Source organism: Lepidochelys olivacea (genome assembly GCF_965140295.1).
Source record: "Lepidochelys olivacea isolate rLepOli2 genome assembly, chromosome: 5".
Taxonomy (NCBI): Eukaryota; Metazoa; Chordata; order Testudines; family Cheloniidae; genus Lepidochelys; species Lepidochelys olivacea.
Window position 1 is genome coordinate 79,016,974 of NC_140415.1, and position 20,921 is coordinate 79,037,894.

At 40.8% G+C, this 20,921-nt stretch overlaps 1 protein-coding gene across 3 annotated transcripts in view; it reads left to right on the forward strand.

The window, feature by feature from the left end:
* Nucleotides 1-20,921, forward strand: part of PRDM6 (PR/SET domain 6) — a 94,993-nt gene that overhangs the window by 60,766 nt on the left and 13,306 nt on the right. The window contains exons 4-7 of one of the 3 annotated variants that reach the window (XM_084629446.1): nt 2,431-2,558; nt 13,053-13,177; nt 16,163-16,505; nt 19,044-19,082. In XM_084629446.1, coding sequence (XP_084485572.1) covers nt 2,431-2,558; nt 13,053-13,177; nt 16,163-16,505; nt 19,044-19,082 — 635 coding nt within the window. Of the gene's footprint in view, nt 1-2,430; nt 2,559-13,052; nt 13,178-16,162; nt 16,506-18,424; nt 18,608-19,043; nt 19,083-20,921 lie in introns of those variants that run through there. The other 2 variants (XM_084629448.1, XM_084629447.1) reach the window with 2 other exon arrangements.

Sequence of the window (20,921 nt, forward strand, 5' to 3'; positions counted from 1 at the left end):
CTACGGCTGTGGAGCAATTGGAGATACAGAAAGCTAAACCATAGGTATATAAGTCAGCAATAAAATGAGGTAACAGTTACAGGGCCTGATCCAAAGCTGAGTGAAGTCAATGCAAGTCCAGTTCACTTTGGATCAGGGCTATAATTTAGTTCATTCGTGTTTTATAAAGGGGATTATTTCTACTCAAGAGTGAAGCTTGAGTGAATTGGTGCCAAGTGAATTGGTACTAGCTAGTCATATTCAGAAAGTGTGGAAAGGCCTCTGTTTGTCCATGTTTATCTATAAATGTTGGGTCCATTTTCCCTCTTACCTGGTCTGCTGTTCTCATCCTTTTCATCTCCATCTTTTAGAATTCATGGCATAGAGGGGGATATTAGCTCTATGAATGGGATTTTTTTTTTGCCTAAGTGCAATCCATGTTGCTATGCAAGGCACCATATAAATGCCTTCAGTAAATACAAAATAAGCATTGTGTGAAAAACTGTTTAGACAGATTTTGCCAGGATGGTTCCAGCCAAACACTGTTAGTCATTAATTTTTCCTTCTCTCTCTCTTTGTGGGCACATTTCCTGTACAACTTTTCCCTCTCCATTACATATGTTTTATTCATTGTAGCATATTTGCTATATTTGTACAATAAATTAGCATGTATTTATATGAAAAAGGATGTCAGTTCATGTTTTTGTTAGTTAATAACAAGGTACAACACATGGAAAAAACAACAAATGAAAACCTTCAAGAACATTTATTTGTCCTTTTTAGACACAGGTTTTTTTTCTAAGACACCCTTAAAGCCCTGAGGATCCCTGCTATGTTCACCTAATTCTTAGCTCTTGGATTAGCTGACCCTCCAGTCAAGGAGCATCAGGCATGGTTCCATCTTTAGCTTGTTATAGCCACTCATGAATAACTATATGGGTCATTGTAGAAGACTCACTTTCCCCTTCATCATCTCCCAGTGATGAATACATTGCCTCTAAAGAAATCCCAGCCTTTCTCAACCAGGAGCAAAGAAACAGGGTCAGGTTGTGAGCTCATATCTCCCATGTGGTAGGGCGCTGTGCTAGGCTGGCCCTGTTTGGTGCATTTAATGTGCTCATGGTTAGAAGCAGGTTGGCTTTTTTAAAATGATGATTGAGACACAGTTACACTGATTTATTTAATATAATTTCTGGATCAATTCTGCCAACATAAAATTGAGTTTATGGAATTGATAATATGTTTTCTTTTTAAATCTTCAATTCAATTTAATATATGTATGTTTTCCCTGTTGTATTAGCTGAACTAATTTTTAAAAGGGAAGATTATTTTTAATATGCTTAGATGTTTTTCTGCAAGCATGTCATGAAAGAAAGTGCTCTTAAAGGGATAGGAATTAGTAAACGGGCAATCTCAACAGGTTTGGAGATCAGGTTTGGTTTGGATAAGTACCCAACTGTTAGACTGCCTATCTGAAACTTAACCAAACTATCCAAATGATTTCCAAAATTTGATTAAAAAGGTTGTGAGAACAGGCTCTCTCACTGTAGTCTAGGTCTTCTGGTTCCAATCCAAATTCCAGTGCATCCGTGTATGAAAAATAATGGAGAACTAAAAGCTAACCTAATATTTCAGATCCTCCAAAGAGGTTTGAGTCTTTGGTTCTAGAAGGACACAGTAAGAAGGGGGAAGTGGGGTTCTTTTTTAAAACTCAGACTGGTTTTCCTGTCCTTAGCAGGGATGTCTTATTTAAGAAAACGTAGATCCTTCAAGACTGGTTTCTCATTTGCTACCTCAGAAATTGTGCTTTTAATTACTCTTTCTCCTTCCACTTCCATTAATTTTAGTACTATGAATCTTAGGGCTCCCCAGTTGTTTAGTATTTGCTGTATTATACTCTGTGCCATCCTGTCCTAAAGTACAAGCTTTTGCTGTATTTGAAATGTGAAAGAAGTGATCCTTGTTTAGGGATTAAAACAACGAGGAGTCCGGTGGCACCTTAAAGACTAAACAGATTTATTAGGGCATAAGCTTTTGTGGGTAAAAAACCCACTTCTTCAGATGTTTAGGGATTACTAACCCATGCTCAGCTGTTCCAGCCATTTCAATGCAGCCTTTACATCCAGATTTTCTTGTTTATCTGGCAGTTCATTATTTAAGGCTGGCCTGTCAAAAATGGTTAAATATTCTTTGGGAAACATAGTCACATCTTTGAGACACCACAAATATGTTTAATATAAAAAAGATTGGCTTGATAAGAGGAACATGATAAACTTGCATCACCAAAAATATTTCTCTTTATTCTGTTTGTATTTCTAAGGGCATCAATAAGCAGTGACAAATCTCATGGCAATAAATTTCTGGAACAGGCACACAGAGACACTGGCAAAGTAGTGAAAATGATTGCTGATGATTCGTTCTAACTACTTGACCTTCTGACCTCTTCTCCAGATATATGACCAAGATGGGACACTACAGCACTTTATTGATGGCGGGGAACCCAGTAAGTCAAGTTGGATGAGGTATATCCGATGTGCAAGGCACTGTGGGGAACAGAATCTAACAGTAGTTCAGTACAGGTAAAGTATGTCTTGGTTTATTTGCTGCAAGAAAAAAATCCTTGAAGTGAAAAGTCCGAAGTGTAATTATCACCAGTTCACAAACAATTGTTGGGCTTTCTTGAATGGCTTCATTTTGTGCAGTACGATCTCAGTAGTATGGATTTAAGAGCTCTTAAATTTGGTTGTCAAAAACTGGGTGGGGAAGGAGAATATCATTGAGAGCACATACTGCAGGGTTGATTCTGATCTCACTGATGTTCCTGATGATTTAAACCCTATGACATTAGAAGAGGAACATGTATGCAGATCACATTGTACGAAGCAATCTGCATGTCCTTTGAGTAGTCTCAGTAGACTGCTTTGGAAAGAGTAGTTTACTTGGAAAAGTTGTCCTCCATCCCTTACAATAAATAATTATGTTAGGGGAGAAGGACAAGGAGAAGGCCTCATTTGAAATGAAAACATCAGAATTTTGAACACTGAAGCCAGTTTGGGGAGAATCATTGGGCATTTATGACCCAAATATGCATCTGCTAAATGCACCTGTCAGCCAATATGGTCTCATGGCCTATGCCTATGATGTCAATAGCTAGTGAAGGTTATAACAAAATAAAAATGAGAATGTGAAAAAGAATGTGTAAAGAAATTATGGCTCTCATTTCTCCCCCTACAAACAATAGAAAAAAACCTAAAAAATGTGTTACATAAATATATGATCTCAGCCATAAACAAATCTTTCCCCTTCAGAATCAGAAGCAACTGTTTGGCTGTATTAAATGTTATAGCAAGTACATCAAAGAATGTTTGGAAACTAAGCTGAGCACTCCTGCTGTTGGCTATTTATTTTGGGTTTTTTTTTTTAATGGCAAGTCTTAAACTTATTTATAATATTTTAACAAATGTGAATGCGAACAAAAATGAAAAATACGCACAGTTTGATTATTTTCTTTTAGGGTGCCAGTTTAACAATGATAAAAATGGCCCAATAGCATTTTTAAACTTTGTTTCTGACCCCTTGTCAAAATAAAATAACAATTCAAAGAAGAATATATGACAATGTTTTATTATATTATTACAAACTTTTATTGTGCTCTTAAATATTTATATTTTTAGCTATAATTCTGATGGTTCATTTTTTAAATTGTCTGTTTAAACTAAGGTTGTCTCTGTGTTGTAAAGAGCACTTTTAGTTGGTAGTCCAGGTATATTATGAACCACTGAGACAACCATGTTTGAGTATGTGTAGAGTGTGTGTGTGTGTGTGTATACATACATATAGATGAAAAACATAAATGAAATATGGGCATGAGAAAGTTGTTACACATCTGTCAATATTAAGTATATTTTACAACTCTGCTTTCATGATGAAACTTTTACTTAGAGTTCCCTCTGTTGATCTGTTTTTGATTACTTCAGATCTTTGTAAAATGAACTACAAAAACACAATTTAAAAAACTGGCATCCATCACCAGTGACTGAATCCAAGTGTAAGAAAATAGAAAAGTTGGACACTGAAAAACTGGTCTAATTTTTATTGTACATGGACATCCTCCTCACAGAAAGTCAGCTGGTTTAAATTCATTCTGTTATGATTTGTAATATCTAAATGGAATTTTCTTGAAAGCACTCTTGATTGATTGAACCTTAGCTGAACGTTTTGTTTTTATTTTGAGGCTGACAATAATGTTTGTTGGCATGTGTTCTGCTTCAACTGCGTTGGGACGCCATGAAGCTATCTTTATGAGTCATCCAACCACAATACTAAATACATGTCAGCAAAGGAAATATTATCCGAAAAGGGAAAAATCCCTTTGATGTACTTCAGCATGCAGAGATTTCTGCAAGTTTTGGAAGCTCTGTACGCTTGTAAGGAACGGTGTACACTTACACATTTTTTTTCGGCCTACTCCAAGCTTCACAGACCACCCATTGCTCAAAAACAGTTCTGCTCTTTCAGCAGCAAAGTGTGTCATTTGGTTTTAGCACATTCATTTGCTGGACTGCTGTGTTTATGTTAAGGGAAGCCAAACTGAGAGATGAAATGTTACAAGGGTGAAGTACAAAGTAGACTCGATTTTTCTCAAGTTAGGAGATGCTGGTGATTTATAGCATGGCTCCAATTTTGATTTTTATGTAACGGTGGAAAGAATTAATAACATGTACAGCTTTGGGAGAGAGAGAAGCAGAGAAAGAGAGTGAGAGAGAGAGACACACGAAGGCAAGAGTTTTTGTCAGATATTCATAGAATGTTGGGAAAAACATTCTGCTTAGCTAGCAGTGCCCTCCTGAGACAGGGTGGCAGTAAGCGAGGAAAATAACAAGATAAATGAAATTTTTGCAGCTGCTAGTAAAATATTGAGAATCTGCACTTTTTTATTGATCTTTATGATCCTGTTGCCAAGAGCCACTTTGCGGTGACAAAATATGTTGACAAGTGCATATCTCACTGCCATGAAAAATGTGGTGAAGGATTCTCCTTATGTCTGCAGTGTTATACAAGGAACAAATTGCACTGCTACGGCAAATTCTTTACAGAAAGGCTAAATTTAAGGCCTACCAACTCTAAACTCTTTTATCTTGAACTTCAGGCTAATATTTGTAGCAATTCTTCACTGAGAAAACCAGTTGAGGTCGAACATTTTTTTTAAAGTCTATAGATATTTTTCTGCCTTATGCAGGCTGTTTTAAAAAATGGTCATTTCTTGGTACCTTGACTGTATCATTTTGGTGTGTAATCGTTCAGGAAGAGTGGAATGCTCTTCTTGTATGTATTGAATTTCTATCCATCTCATATAAGGGTGTTTTACTGTACTGTACCAGGCTTAAGCGAAAAGCTACTACAAACCAATAAGATTTTCAGTTCCTCTTCTAGATGCTCGATTCTGATCTCACACTGATTTTGCACCTACCTCTAACTTCATTGGAATTACTCAAGTCCTTTCACTCAAAGAGAGATCAGGATCAGGCCTTCTAGTCTTTTGATTGCAAAACTCTAGGGTTTTTTCCCTAAATTTGAGAACTCTCAGATCCATGGCTTATGAATGTCCCAGTGTTTTCCCAGAGGATAGAACTTATAGAAGGATTCTCAGTTATGGTGAATACTAGATCATACTTACCCGAGGGGCCATCAACCTTGTTCCCATGTTTCATATTGAGAAAGATTTCCTCAGTAACTCTTTTTCATTACAAGCCCTGTTTTCTGGACTCTTCTGGGCCAAAAGTCCATATTATTCAACCTTAGTTCTCTCTCTTTTGGGAGATATATTTCTGTTGTGAGACTGAAGGAAATATAAGAGGACACATGTTTAAAATCATCTTCTGTATTTAAAAAAAATTCTTCACTTCTGTTACTAACAGCACTTACTAAATCTAAAAGAATTATTATCTATTTACTTTTTACCTTCTAAACTGTGTGTTTGAAGTTTCCCTCAGTTTGGATAGTGAAAATAAACTCATCTGTTTTGAGTCGGTCCCACTTCCTAGATCTTGTGCACTGGTGCAATTTGCATTCCAAATTCTGCACTGGAATGTTTTTGAAACAAAAAAAATCTGTCTCCCTTAAAATTTCTTTCAAAAAGGATACTGCAACAACAATAGATTATTATGTTTTGTAAAACATTTTCTTAGAGCTTACACTACCTTAGCCCTGGTCTACACTATGAGTTTAGGTCGAATTTAGCAGCGTTAGATCGATTTAACCCTGCACCCATCCACATGACTAAGCTATTTTTGTCAACTTAAAGGGCTCTTAAAATCGATTTCTGTACTCCTCCCCGACGAGGGGATTAGCACGGAAATTGACATCGCCGGGTCGAATTTTGGGTAGTGTGGACGCAATTCGATGGTTTTGGCCTCTGGGAGCTATCCCAGAGTGCTCCATTGTGACCGCTCTGGACAGCACATTCAACTCAGATGCTCTAGCCAGGTAGACAGGAAAAGCACCAGGAATTTTTGTATTTCATTTCCTGTTTGGCCAGTGTGGCGAGCTCATCAGCAGAGGTGACCACGCAGAGCTCATTAGCACAGGTGACTATGCAGTCCCAGAATTGCAAAAGAGCTCCAGCATGGACCGAACGGGAGGTACTGGATCTGATCGCTGTATGGGGAGATGAATTCATGCTATCGGAACTCCGTTCCAAAAGATGAAATGCCAAAATATTTGAAAAAATCTCCAAGGGTATGATGGACAGAGACTATAACAGGGACCTGCAGCAGAGCCATGTGAAAATTAAGGAGCTCAGGCAAGCCTAGCAAAAAACTGAAGAGGCAAATGGCCGCTCTGGGTCAGAGCCCCCGACATGCCGCTTTTATGATGAGCTGCTTGCAGTTCTAGGGGGTGCCCCTACCACTACCTCACCCCGTCCATGGAGTCTCACGCAACAGGGATGAGGATTTGGGGGACGAGGAGGAGGAGGAGGATAGCGCACAACAGGCAAGTGGAGAAACCATTCTCCCAGACAGCCAGGAACTGTTTCTCACCCTGGAGCCAATACCCTCTGAACCCTCCCAAGGTGGGCTCCCGGACCATGAAGCCAGAGACGGCACCTCTGGTGAGTGTACCTTTGTAAATATAATACATGGTTTAAAAGCAAGCGTGTTTAATGATTAATTTGCCCTGAAGACTTGGGATGCATTTGCGGCCAGTACAGCTACTTGAAAAGTCTGTTAACATGTCTGGGGATGGAGCGGAAATCCTCCAGGGACATTATTAAGGGAACAATCAGAGGTGGCCATTGAAAAGAAATCATCCCCACTTTTAGCCACGTGGTGGGAGGGGGGCCGTTCACGCTGAGCTGTTTGCATTTGCCTGGCAGGGATCTTCCCTGATACTAGTCACGTGGTGGGAGGAGGGGTGAAGTGATCATCCCAGAGAATTGGGTGTGTGGGGGGGGTTAGTTGGGTTTCTGCTGCATGTTAACCCGAAAACCACAGCCCCTCCTTTTAAATGGCCAACGCAACGGGTGCTTGGTATGGGAAAGGAGGGTGATGCTGTCTGAAACCATTACAACATGTTATGAAGGTTGAAGAAGCTGAAAGACTGTGGCTTACCATGGCTGCCTGCAAGCCGAATTCTGTTGCCCGGCCCTGTGTGTGTGATCTCTCTCACCAAACCAGCAGGCCTTCAATATAAAAGGCAAAATGTCACCTTGTACCGAAAGCACATGTGCTGTGTAATGTTAACAGCTTGGTTCACCCTGAAAGAGTCTACCCATTGTTCTCTAAAATGTGTCTTTTTAAATACTACTCTCCCTTTTTTTCCTCCTGCAGCTGCAGATGTTTCAACGCTCCCCCTATCATCTCCGTCCCAGAGGCTAGCGTAGATAAGAAAGTGAAAAAAACGCACTCACGATGAAATGTTCTCTGAGCTCATGCAGTCCTCCCTCACTGAAAGACCTCAGCAGAATGCGTGGAGGCAAACAGTGGCAGAGTCCAGGAAAGCAGAAAATGAACACAAGGCCAGGAGGAACGAGCAAGATGAGAGGTTGTGGGAGCAAGAGGAGAGGTGGCGGCAGCATGATGAGAGGAGGATGCAATGCTGAGGCTACTGGGGGATCAAACTGATATGCTCCGGCGTCTGGTGGAGCTGCAGGAAAGGCATCAGGAGCACAGCCCGCCACTGTAGCCACCTGCCCACCTCCCCAGGTTCCATAGCCTACTCACCCAGATGCCCAAGGATGCAGGGAGACGGGGCCCTCTGGGCACCCAACCACTTCACCCCAAGCAACAGAAGGACTGTCCAAGCAACAGAAGGCTGACATTCAATAAATTTTGAAGTGCAGTGTGGCCTCGTCTGTCCCTCCTCCCTCACCCGACCCAGTGCTTCCCTCCTCCACCTCTCCCGGGCTCCCTTGGCAGTTATCCCCCTATTGGTGTGATGAATTAATAAAGAATGCATGATTTTGAAACAACAATGACTTTATTGCCTCTGCAAGCGGTGATTGAAGGGGGGAGGGCGGTTGGCTTAAAGGGAAGTAGAGTGAACCAAGCGGGCGGGTTTTCATCAAGGAGAAACAAACCGAACTGTTATACCGTAGCCTGGCCAATCATGAAACTGGTTTTCAAAGCTTCTCTGATGCGCAGCGTGCCCTGCTGTGCTCTTCTAATCGCCCTGGTGTCTGGCTGTGCGTAATCAGCGGCCAGGCAATTTGCCTCAACCTCCCACCCCACCATAAACGTCTCCCCCTTACTCTCACAAATATTGTGGAGCACACAGCAAGAAGCAATAACAATGGGAATACTGGTTTCGCTGAGGTCTAACCGAGTCAGTAAACTGCACCAGTGCGCTTTTAAACGTCCAAATGCACATTCTACCACCATTCTGCACTTGCTCAGCCTATAGTTGAACAGCTCCTTACTAAAAAGAAAAGGAGTACTTGTGGCACCTTAGAGACTAACCAATTTATTTGAGCATAAGCTTTCGTGAGCTACAGCTCACTTCATCGGATGCATTCAGTGGAAAATACAGTGGGGAGATTTATATACACAGAGAACATGAAACAATGGGTGTTATCATACACACTGTAAGGAAAGTGATCACTTAAGATGAGCTAATACCAGCAGGAGAGCCGGGGGGCGGGGGGGGAGAGAGAAAACCTTTTGTACTGATAATCAAGGTGGGTCATTTCCAGCAGTTGACAAGAACGTCTGAGGAACAGTGGGCGGGGGGGGGAAATAAACATGGGGAAATAGTTTTACTTTGTGTAATGACCCATCCACTCCCAGTCTCTATTCAAGCCTAAGTTAATTGTATCCAGTTTGCAAATTAATTCCAATTCAGCAGTCTCTCATTGGAGTCTGTTTTTGAAGTCTTTTTGTTGTAATATTGTGAATTTTAGGTCTGTAATCAAGTGACCAGAGAGATTGAAGTGTTCTCCGACTGGTTTATGAATAATTCTTGACATCTGATTTGTGTCTATTTATTCTTTTACGTAGAGACTGTCCAGTTTGACCAATGTACATGGCAGAGGGGCATTGCTGGCGCATGATGGCATATATCACATTGGTGGATGTGCAGGTGAACGAGCCTCTGATAGTGTGGCTGATGTTATTAGGCCCTGTGATGGTGTCCCCTGAATAGATATGTGGGCACAGTTGGCAACGGGCTTTGTTGCAAGGATAGGTTCCTGGGTTAGTGGTTCTGTTGTATGGTATGTGGTTGCTGATGAGTATTTGCTTCAGGTTGGGGGGCTGTCTGTAAGCAAGGACTGGCCTGTCTCCCAAGATCTGTGAGAGTGATGGGTCGTCCTTCAGGATAGGTTGTAGATCCTTGATGATGCGTTGGAGCGGTTTTAGTTGGGGGCTGAAGGTGATGACTAGTGGCATTCTGTTATTTTCTTTGTTGGGCTTGTCCTGTAGTAGGTGACTTCTGGGCACCCTTCTGGCTCTGTCAATCTGTTTCTTCACTTCAGCAGGTGGGTATTGTAGTTGTAAGAACACTTGATAGAGATCTTGTAGATGTTTGTCTCTGTCTGAGGGGTTGGAGCAAATGCGGTTGTATCGTAGAGCTTGGCTGTAGACAATGGATCGTGTGGTATGATCTGGGTGAAAGCTGGAGGCATGTAGGTAGGAATAGCGGTCAGTAGGTTTCCGGTATAGGGTGGTGTTTATGTGACCATCGCTTATTAGCACCGTAGTGTCCAGGAAGTGGATCTCTTGTGTGGACTGGTCCAGGCTGAGGTTGACGGTGGGATGGAAATTGTTGAAATCATGGTGGAATTCCTCAAGGGCTTCTTTTCCATGGGTCCAGATGATGAAGATGTCATCAATACAGCGCTAGTAGAGTAGGGGGATTAGGGGATGAGAGCTGAGGAAGCGTTGTTCTAAGTCAGCCATAAAAATGTTGGCATACTGTGGGGCCGTGCGGGTACCCATAGCAGTTCCGCTGATCTGAAGGTATACATTGTCCCCAAATGTGAAACAGTTATGGGTGAGGACAAAGTCACAAAGTTCAGTCACCAGGTTTGCCGTGACATTATCGGGGATACTGTTCCTGATGGCTTGTAGTCCATCTTTGTGTGGAATGTTGGTGTAGAGGGCTTCTACATCCATAGTGGCCAGGATGGTGTTCTCAGGAAGATCACCGATGGATTGTAGTTTCCTCAGGAAGTCAGTGGTGTCTTGAAGATAGCTGGGAGTGCTGGTAGCGTAGGGCCTGAGGAGGGAGTCTACATAGCCAGACAATCCTGCTGTCAGGGTGCCAATGCCTGAGATGATGGGGCGTCCAGGATTTCCAGGTTTATGGATCTTGGGTAGCAGATAGAATACCTCAGGTCGGGGTTCCAGAGGTGTGTCTGTGCGGATTTGTTCTTGTGCTTTTTCAGGGAGTTTCTTGAGCAAATGGTGTAGTTTCTTTTGGTAACCCTCAGTGGGATCAGAGGGTAATGGCTTGTAGAAAGTGGTGTTGGAGAGCTGCCTAGCAGCCTCTTGTTCATATTCCGACCTAATCATGATGACGACAGCACCTCCTTTGTCAGCCTTATTGATTATGATGTCAGAGTTGTTTCTGAGGCTGTGGATGGCATTGTGTTCTGCACGGCTGAGGTTATGGAGCAAGTGATGCTACTTTTCCACAATTTCAGCCTGTGCACATCGGCAGAAGCATTCTATGTAGAAGTCCAGTCTGTTGTTTCGACCTTCAGGAGGAGTTCACCCAGAATCCTTCTTTTTGTAGTGTTGGTAGGAAGGTCTCTGTGGATTAGTATGTTGTTCAGAGGTGTGTTGGAAATATTCCTTGAGTCGGAGACGTCGAAAATAGGATTCTAGGTCACCATAGAACTGTATCATGTTCATGGGGGTGGAGGGGCAGAAGGAGAGGTCCCGAGATAGGACAGATTCTTCTGCTGGGCTAAGATTACTACTGTCCTGGGTGCCTCTGTATGGCTTCATCAGCCATGGTTTTAAGGGGTAGGTTGGGTCCCCAAGGATAACTATAGGCATTTCAACATCCCCAACAGTTATTTTCTGGTCTGGGAAGTAAGTCCCTTCCCACAGCTGTTCAAACAGACCAGAGTTCCTGAAGATGTGAGTGTCATGTACCTTTCCCGGCCATCCCATGTTGATGTTGGTGAAATGTCCCTTGTGATCCACCAGTGCTTGCAGCACCATTGAAAAGTACCCCTTACGATTTATGTACTGGCTGCCAAGGTGGTCCAGTCCCATGATAGGGATATTGCGTTCCATCTATTCCCACCACAGTTAGGGAATCCCATTGCAGCAAAGCCATCCACTATAACCTGTACATTTCCCAGAGTCACTACCCTTGATAGCAGCAGCTCAGAGATTGCGTTGATTCCCGACTGACTGGTAGTTGGCGTTGCAAGCTATCACCACTTGCTTGTGAACTGTGAGGTGATGCTCTCATCTTGGTATTCTTGTGCTTCAGGGCAGGGGAAAGCAAGTCACAAAGTTCCATGAAGGTGCCCTTATGCATGCGAAAGTTTTGCAGCCACTGGGAATCATCCCAGACCTGCAACACTATGTGGTCCCACCAGTCTGTGCTTGTTTCCCAGGCCCAGAATCAGCGTTCCAAAGCATGAGCCTGCCCCATTGCCACCAGGATGGCCAAATTGCCAGGGCCCGTACTTTGAGAGAAGTCTGTGTCCATGTCCTCATCACTCTCATCACCGCGCTGCCGTCGCCTCCTCGCCTGCTTTTGCAGGTTCTGGTTCTGCACATACTGAAGGATAATGCCCGAGGTGTTTACAATGCTCATAACTGCTGTGGTGATCTGAGCGGGCTCCATGCTTGCTGTGGTATGGCCTCTGCAGGAGAGCAGAGTTGCAGTGGAAGCGGTGGCTGACGACGGTTTGCACAGCGCACATTTCTCGAGGAAGAAAACATGTACCCGGGAGCCCATGACAGACAACATGGAGAAATTCACAATTGAGACAATAGCAGCAGAGTAGAGTTTCAGTGGAAGCGGTGGATGACGACAGTTAGCAGTCCTACTGCACTGGCTGCTGAAAGCAGTATGGTGTCCGCATGGAAAAAAGGCGTGAAACGATTGTCTGCTGTTGCTTTCACAGAGGGAGGGGTGACTGACATGTACCCAAAACTACCCACAACAGTGCTTCTGCCCCATCAGGCATTGGGAGCTTAACCGAGAATCCCAATGGGTGGCGGGAACTGTGGGATAGCTACCCACAGTGCACTGCTCCGTAAGTTGATGCTAGCCATGGTAGTGAGGACGCACTCTGCCAACCTAATGCGCTTAGTGTGGACATATGCAATCGACTGTATAAAATCGATTTCTATAATATCGACCTAATTTTGTAGTGTCGACATACTTACAAAGTAGCAGCTTTAAGCTGTTTGTTATCCTGTGTTACAAGCACTAATTGGAGTCCCACATTGATGAGATGGATTCAGGTTTACTATAATCAATGAGCTATTCTTTCAGGATAACTTGCAGAAATTCTTCCAAAACAGTGGAATTCCATCATAATAGTGCGTATGGTAAAAGGAGCACTACCTGTTCCTAAACTGGGCTATTTTTCTGTTTGTTATGACTAGGTCAAATATATTCTACAGGGCCTGTATAGATATCCCCAGAGGCACTGAACTGCTGGTGTGGTACAATGACAGCTACACATCTTTCTTTGGAATCCCTTTACAGTGTATTGCACAGGATGAAAATTGTAAGTATTTTATTTTTAACTATATGTCCACAGTGCATATTTCACAATTAATCTGTTTTGTGCCTTGTATTTCTTAAGAAGTATGAAGTAAACCGTGGATATTTATTTAAGGTAAGCTAGACGATTACAAAGTAAGGCTCTGATTCTGGAAATCCTTAAGATATATGACTTCAGTGGAACATGAAGTATGAGTAAAACGCACATACCTACAGGTGGGCAGGACTCAGATCTAAAGTGCAGGTTCCCCCTATGGCATAGCAACATATGAAATCCCTCCTTACTAGGAATTTATTATCAGTTTATTCTCTGTTTACTTCCCCAACCCTCTCGCTAGTTGCCAGTTCTGTCATAGGATTTACTCTCTTGCCAAAAAGATAACATAATGTGATCTTTCCAGCCACTGTCAATGCTGCTTCATTGTATTACTGTGGGATGTGTTGATGGAGGCCTAGGCTGGCTGTCCATAAAGATGGGGTCCTTGTGGTTAGAGAAAATGATAGTTCCTTTAAATAAAGGCTAATTACAAATACCCTGATATGATGATGGAGCCCCCATCCTGTCACAATTATCCCCAATTCCATTCATTCCTCTCCCCTGCCATTTTATTTTACTGCAAATTTTAAAAAAGCATATAATTTATATCACAGACCCAGTCATGCAAGGTGCTGTGTGTACTTTTCTTCAATGGGAATTAAGAGTGCTCAGCACCTCATAGGATTGGTCTGTTTGGGTAGGTGTGTGTGTGTAGGACTACCTTCTTTCAGCTTGCATCAGAGAACTCTTTTCCATTGTGACAGCCATGTGTTCTATGTGGTGGAAGAAGCAAATAATAAATGCTTGAATGACTTTGGCCAAAAATGACCCTGTGGCTGCAAGCGCATAATCAACTATATATTATATTTTTTCAGTCAAATACTTGGATACTTAAACAGCTATACTGAGATGAACTTGGGTCTCTTAGCAACTTAAATACTGAACCAGGCAGCAATAAAACAGCAAGATACTAGGGATTAAACTGTCAAAAATAAACATCCTTTTTCATCTGGAGTTTTCAAATCTGTTATACTTGAGAGGAATTTTAAAGACATTAAGTTACTGGCCATAATGTTTAGCACTAAAAAAATCATCTGCTCCAGTTGGTAATTCAGAAATATTATTTGCATTTCTGTGAGTTGTACTTTACAAAATCATTTTTTTAAATGATACAGTGAACAAAATCCCATCACAGTTAAATCTTTAAATATTGTCACTTACTGCTTCGCTACAAGGGAAACCAAGGAGTTTCATCCACAAGCTAGGGAGACTGACAGAAAGAGAAAAATTCATCTCTGGGCAGAGGGCCAGCACCAGGCTTATGCATAACCTAAGTGCCACTTAAACCCTCAAAATAGCCCTTGTGCTGGTCCTCTGCACAAGGGTGAATTTTACCCACAATGAACTGTGAAATATTACTTAGCTCTGAAACCTCATTATTTGAGTCTCTTGATGAGATTTTATGCTTACAATTTTTTAAAAATTAAATGTCCCTTGTGTGACACAGAAACGTAAAACAGAGTTATGAAAAGAAAAGTTTACATATAACAGACTCTACTGCACATGTTGTTCCATACACCTAAGATGTTTGGATGTGTTTTAAAAACTGTACTGCAGTGCACATCCTACTGGAGGTAACGCTACTCATAAAATAGGGTCTCAGATTGTACAGTGAAAAGCACCATAGAAAGGACTAGACATAGCTAAATTAAATAACATGGATTACCATGTTTGTTTTGGTTGAGGAAACATTTAAAAAATAATTTTGTAAAGGAACTTTGTATTATTTACAGTACTATATCAAAATAGGTTTGTACTGCATTTTTTTATTTCAGTATTTTTAATTTCAGTAACTATTCAGACATTAATCACAATCATTCATTGAACAGATCATTTGAAACTGCTACTGTATCTCAACTAGACATACTTGTATTCAGAAGGTAAATCTCTGTGTGTGTGTGTGTGTGTGTGTGTGTGAAAGAGAGAGAGAGAGAGAGAAAGAAAGAAATCCCCAAATGCTATATTAAAAGAATGTTATGGTTGCAAATTCAAGCACTCCAAAGTTATGAAACACCAGAATTTAAGACATCCATGTGACATTGTGCGTTATGGTACAGTCTTTAAGTACATGATCACATACCATTTTTTCCACAGAATCCCTGCCTCATTCAATGCACAAGATGGACAGTGCTCAAGGAATGAGGCAGATCTCAAATATTTCTTTTATATGTGACTCCCCATGATTCATTTACTGCACAACATCCAAATGCTGCACTAAATGCAAAATTTTATTTTCTCATGTGTTGCATTGTGCTCATCGTCAAAATATGAGAGTGCCTCACAAACCTTAATTAATCTATCTTTTCAACACCTCTGTGAGGTAGGGAAGTATTAGTAATCCCATTATATTGGTGGGGAACTGAGGTACAAAGATATTTAGGCATATATTTTGCAAGGTCTCATGATGAACTAAATCCTACTAGCCTTAATCATGCAAGCAATTACATTGAAGACACTGGATTTGTATTGTACAGGCTTTGTGTGTATGAATGAGGGTGTAATATTACCCTTTAGTGACTGCCCATTGATAGGATAAGGGAACTACTGCTGTGTCTGTTTTCTGCAACACAGAGATTTGATACAGTGTAAGCCCAGCAGAATTTTCTCTCCGAAGTGAATCCTATCATACTTCTAACCATTCTTGTCAATCTTCTCTGGACCTTTACAAACTCTCAAACCTCTCTTCAGATGACTTCCTACATGTCAGAACCAGTTTCTCCAGTCGGATCACATTCTCATTCCAGCCCTTTGTCTATGTGTTATAATAACATTAAATTGTTTGAATCTAGTCAGTTGAAAATAGACTTTGAATATTTTTGATTTTCTCCCCAAATTGTGTTAGTTTTAAGAAATAGTAAAGCAGATCTTATTTACTTTTTTGTTTTCTCCCAGTGAATGTCCCTTCAACTGTAATGGAGGCCATGTCCAGACCAGACACTCTACAGCCATTTAACAAAAGTAGCAAACTGCCCCCTGCCACTCCACAGCGATCCATAGTATTTCCACAGACTCCGTGTAGCAGAAATTTTTCTCTTCTGGATAAGTCTGGGCCCATCGAGTCAGGATTTAACCAGATCAGTGTCAAAAACCAACGAGTTCTTGCAAGCCCAACGTCAACGAGCCAACTAAATTCTGAGTTCAGTGACTGGCACCTTTGGAAATGTGGGCAATGCTTTAAGACTTTCACCCAGCGGATCCTCTTACAGATGCATGTGTGTACACAGAACCCTGACAGGTAAAACACAGGCTTTCTTTATTTCTGTATGGATGGGTAGCCAGACCCTCTGCTTTTTACTTTTATCAGACTGTTATCATTTCCAAAACGAAACCATTATTAGGAGGAGCCTGTACAACATAATACATCTGTGGCTGTGTGAAGTGAGCTGATAATGGCCATTGCTTGACTTCACATTTTGTAAAAACATTTGGTAGCTAAATGTACAGACAAGAGGTAATAGCCAAGAATATAATCTTGTTTTCAGAATGGTTTGGTACATCTGTTAGAGGGAACAAAACAGAAGGAAATTTTATTAATATTATGGATGAAAAAATGAGGTCAAGATAATGAAAAGTCTCTTTGTCTTCCAAAGATAATATAACTTGCTGTTCAGTGGCTGTCATAATCATTTCAGGGTTCACCTATAGTGTGCAATGTGTATGAACTTAATTAAGTACTAAGAGGTAATGAATTGGAATTTTTTGCTTAGTACTATTTTTCTTCAGAGCATGCAAACCCATAAATCGTGGAAAGCTGTCAAAAGGAAATACCTACTCCACTAGTGATGTGGAGGAAAACAGATGCCACTTATTCAATAAACTAATATCCACACAGAAGAAAAATGTTGACTAGATACCTCAGAGTCAAAGTTGGTTTGAAAGTTTGTCAATAGAGAATTTTATGGCCATGAACTGAGGATGAAATTTAGCTGAACAAGTGAATTAAAATTTCAGGTACTCTGACAAGTGGCAGAGTAGATATAATGGAACTATTATTTATGAATCAAAGCTGGTTTATTTGACAATCTTGATCGCTGGCAGCACAATAGACAAAAATCAAATTACTTCAACAAAAAAGACTGCCCACGTTTTGTCTCTCCTTCAGCTGTGAAGAAGGCTTGAGTAAAACAGCTGAATCTCCTGGAAAATCATTCTAAATGCAGCACTCGAATGCAAGTTACATTTGACAAAAATGCAATAGCAGTATATAATGTGTGTGTTTGTGTAATAAGCATATATCCTATGCTGCTGGATAAAAATAGATGAAGTTTAAAGTGTGTGTGGTAGAACTAGGGTCCAGAACTTAATCCCTACTAGAATTTTGAGAGTTGTTAAAATTTTGGATGCAGCAAAACCTTTTCAAGTTTCAGTGCCCTTTAGCTATTTCTAAAGTGCACGCTGGCTCCAGCAGAAACAAAGCATTGTCATGTTAAAAATATATATTTGTATAGAAAAATAGCTTTTATTGCTTTTTTCATACTATAAATTATGTAATTTTCTGATAGCAGCCAACTTTCAACTGCCTCCTGAGTTCCCACAATATGTAACACAACCAAAACTGCCAGAGAAAAATATTTTCCCATAGTTCTCTAAAACATTGTTTGGGATTTTAGCCATATGATTCCCAACTGTATTCATTGTGATTCACATAGCGAAAACCTCTGGCAACGTTTTGAAAATATAGGAGTTAGGAGTATAGGTTCTTGAATTTAGATTCCAGATTTTTCTGTGTTCTCATATCCCTAACTAGAAATCACTATTATTTAAACTTATGTCATGGCCAGGCTTTTCTCCTACTATAAATAGCATTAGTAGAGCATATAGCTAGCAACATAGGAACTGGAAAAGAAGTATCTTTGCTTATTTCTAGGAACACCTCTTATTTCTTAAAGTAATTTCCTGACAACAAGAAATCAAGGTGTAAATTGCCAAGGCTCGTTTGCCTGCTGGCCTTAGATACTGTATGCAACTCTTAGGATTGGAATTTCTCTCCGCTATCTACTGCACCACTCTAGCTGATAAACAGCTACCTGTTTATTGTCAGAAATTTGTAAACACACCAGCCACTGCATCTTTGATGTGAAGGAAATAGCTGTGGCTGCCTCCTCTAGCAAAGGCCTTGAGACTATCTAGTCTGGCGCTGTGTTTGTTTTTCAGGCATCATGATTAACTATACGTGGTCAAAGCAGGAAAAGGATCCTTGAATGTAGCTATGATCCCCACTTCATAGTGGGAAATTTAAGAAATGCAAACTATTTGGGATTTGGGAAATACAAAGAAGGAAATGACTTAAAACTTCCTTTATCACAGAAGAAATCTGAATGAGAGTGGAGGATAAGATAAGAGTGAAAAAGAACAGAAAAAAATGTTTTTCAATCAGCCCCTGCGAACAGAATACTATTCAGCAGGCAGAAGTTTGAATATATAAATACTGGATAATAGTGAACCCAAGATGAGGAGGGTCCCATGTTCTCCCAGAAGTTTCTTTGAATTTGAGATTAATTAAGATTTTAATGAAAGCTTATTTGCCCCTTTCATTTACTTCCCCTTTCCCACTGAGGTCTTTTTTTTTTTCCTGTTTGTTAAATAATGTCGTTTCTCTGGAGTCACTTGATGGGTGGGGAGGTAAGATCTAAATCCATCCAGATTTGACCCAGGGACCATCCAAGCCTCTGGAGTTTTTCCTTAAACTCTTGCCCACACAGAGGCAATTTGACCCTCTATTCCTTGAACCAGGAGTCAGAAATCCCTTTTCTCTTCTGTTTTTCTGCTGCAGAAATTCCCAACAATCCCATTTGGGGGGCTCCAGAAAGGGGTAAGCGAAAGCCTTCAATCACAGTGAATCATTTTCAGACAAATATTTTCATTTATTTTTTTAAAAATCAGCAATAGTTCTTAGAATGACCAGTTTTTATTTACATCTTTCTTTTTTCTCTCTTTGATTGTCATGTACACTATGTAGTGGTGTTAACAGAGGGAGGATGCCTGCACTTCCCAGGTGTTGCTTGTGGCCCACTTTCATATTCAATGTGTATGTGTGATATTTACTCTTGTTGATTGTCATGTATTTAAGCTGATGATTGGAGGGTAGACACTATCCATGCAAGTGTGTCCTTGGTGGGTGGATTCTGGACGTTAACTGACCCTCGTGCTCTTTGTTTCCTTGAAGTATATTAATGTACACTTTGTTCTGCTGTTACAGTTCAGCAATGAATGTCTGGTTATTTTTTTTAAGATTAAGTTGTCAATTTAATTGATGTTTTTCTCTAAGCACCATGGCTCTACCCCAGTTGGTATTTTTCTTGCAATACATTTTTCTTTGTAGGATGTGTATCTGTTGCCCTAATTAACTAATTACTTAATTTTTAAAAACCTATAGCAACCAAACAGAAAAGAAATCCTGTGAACAATGTCTATTTCTATTTATAGAGTGACTATGGATTATTGTGCAATTAAAGTAAATGTCTTGCTGAATTGAACATTTGTTCTTGCATACTCTTTTCAAAAAGGTTTGCAGGCTTCCAGCACTTATAGTTAAGAGTAGCAAAAGGTGCACAAAATGGTACCACTCCCCTACTGCTTCAGAAGTTTAGAAACACATGAGCTATTTTGTTCTTTACTAAATGATGGCCCTAAAAGTCATAAGAGGGCTTGACTCTGTGATCCTTACTTCTACTGAGTTGTACTTACACATGTTTGTAGTCTTGTTGGCTACAATGGGGCTACTCTGTTTGAATAAGTACTATTTGGTGTGAGTAAGAGTTGCAGGAGTAGGCCCATAGTTAGTAAATATAACAAAACCCGTCAATCTGAGCCCTGTGAGAACTTCAAGATGTAGGCTAGTTCTTAAATGTCACTTTGCAGAATCATGTCCTCTCCATTCAGTTTGACAGAGACTGAGTACCTGCATGAAACCCTTTATAAATACTCATAGTGAGTAACTTCAAATGTTCCATGTGGTAGGGTCCAAGGCAACTGATTGTTTTAACTAAAGCATCCACAACTGGGCACTCCCTCACTAATCCTGCCCCTTTGCAGGGACTATGCCAACAGCTTCTTCACCTCTCTAAAACAATCATTTTGGGCCATTCAGAATGGCAGCTGGAGCTTATCACTGACACCCTGAGTTGCATTTTCCCCTCTCATTAACCATACAAAACAGCAGATTCCACTCCAATGCCATATCCATTCAGTTATGAAGAGGGTACTGAAACTTTGGCCCAGGTCTGCAGTTCTGCTCCAAAACCACTGACGTGTGTGTGAGAGCAATTCATGGAGTCCTTTCCCTGAAGGCAGAGAGTACCAGCATCACAACATGCCCTGCTTTCATTGACTCAGGTAACGTAAAAACTAAGGTGATGCCTGAATTGGAGTCTTCCATCTTCCCGTAAAGCCTTGGCGCCAAACTGCTTGTTTAGTGGGGAAAGCCATGGTGTCCCGCTCCCTGACATTCTGACATCATGCAATATGTCTTTGTTTCTTCACTAGCAACAAGGACCTACACTTAGCCTTCTGACAGTGAGAAATGTGTCTGCAGCTGTATGTCAGGCTTTCTCCTATTGGCTAGTACTTCTCTAGTTGAGGAAACAATGAATCTGATTCACCATTTGGCTTTGCTGATTTGACAGTATTTCAATGAAAGATTTACAGGTAT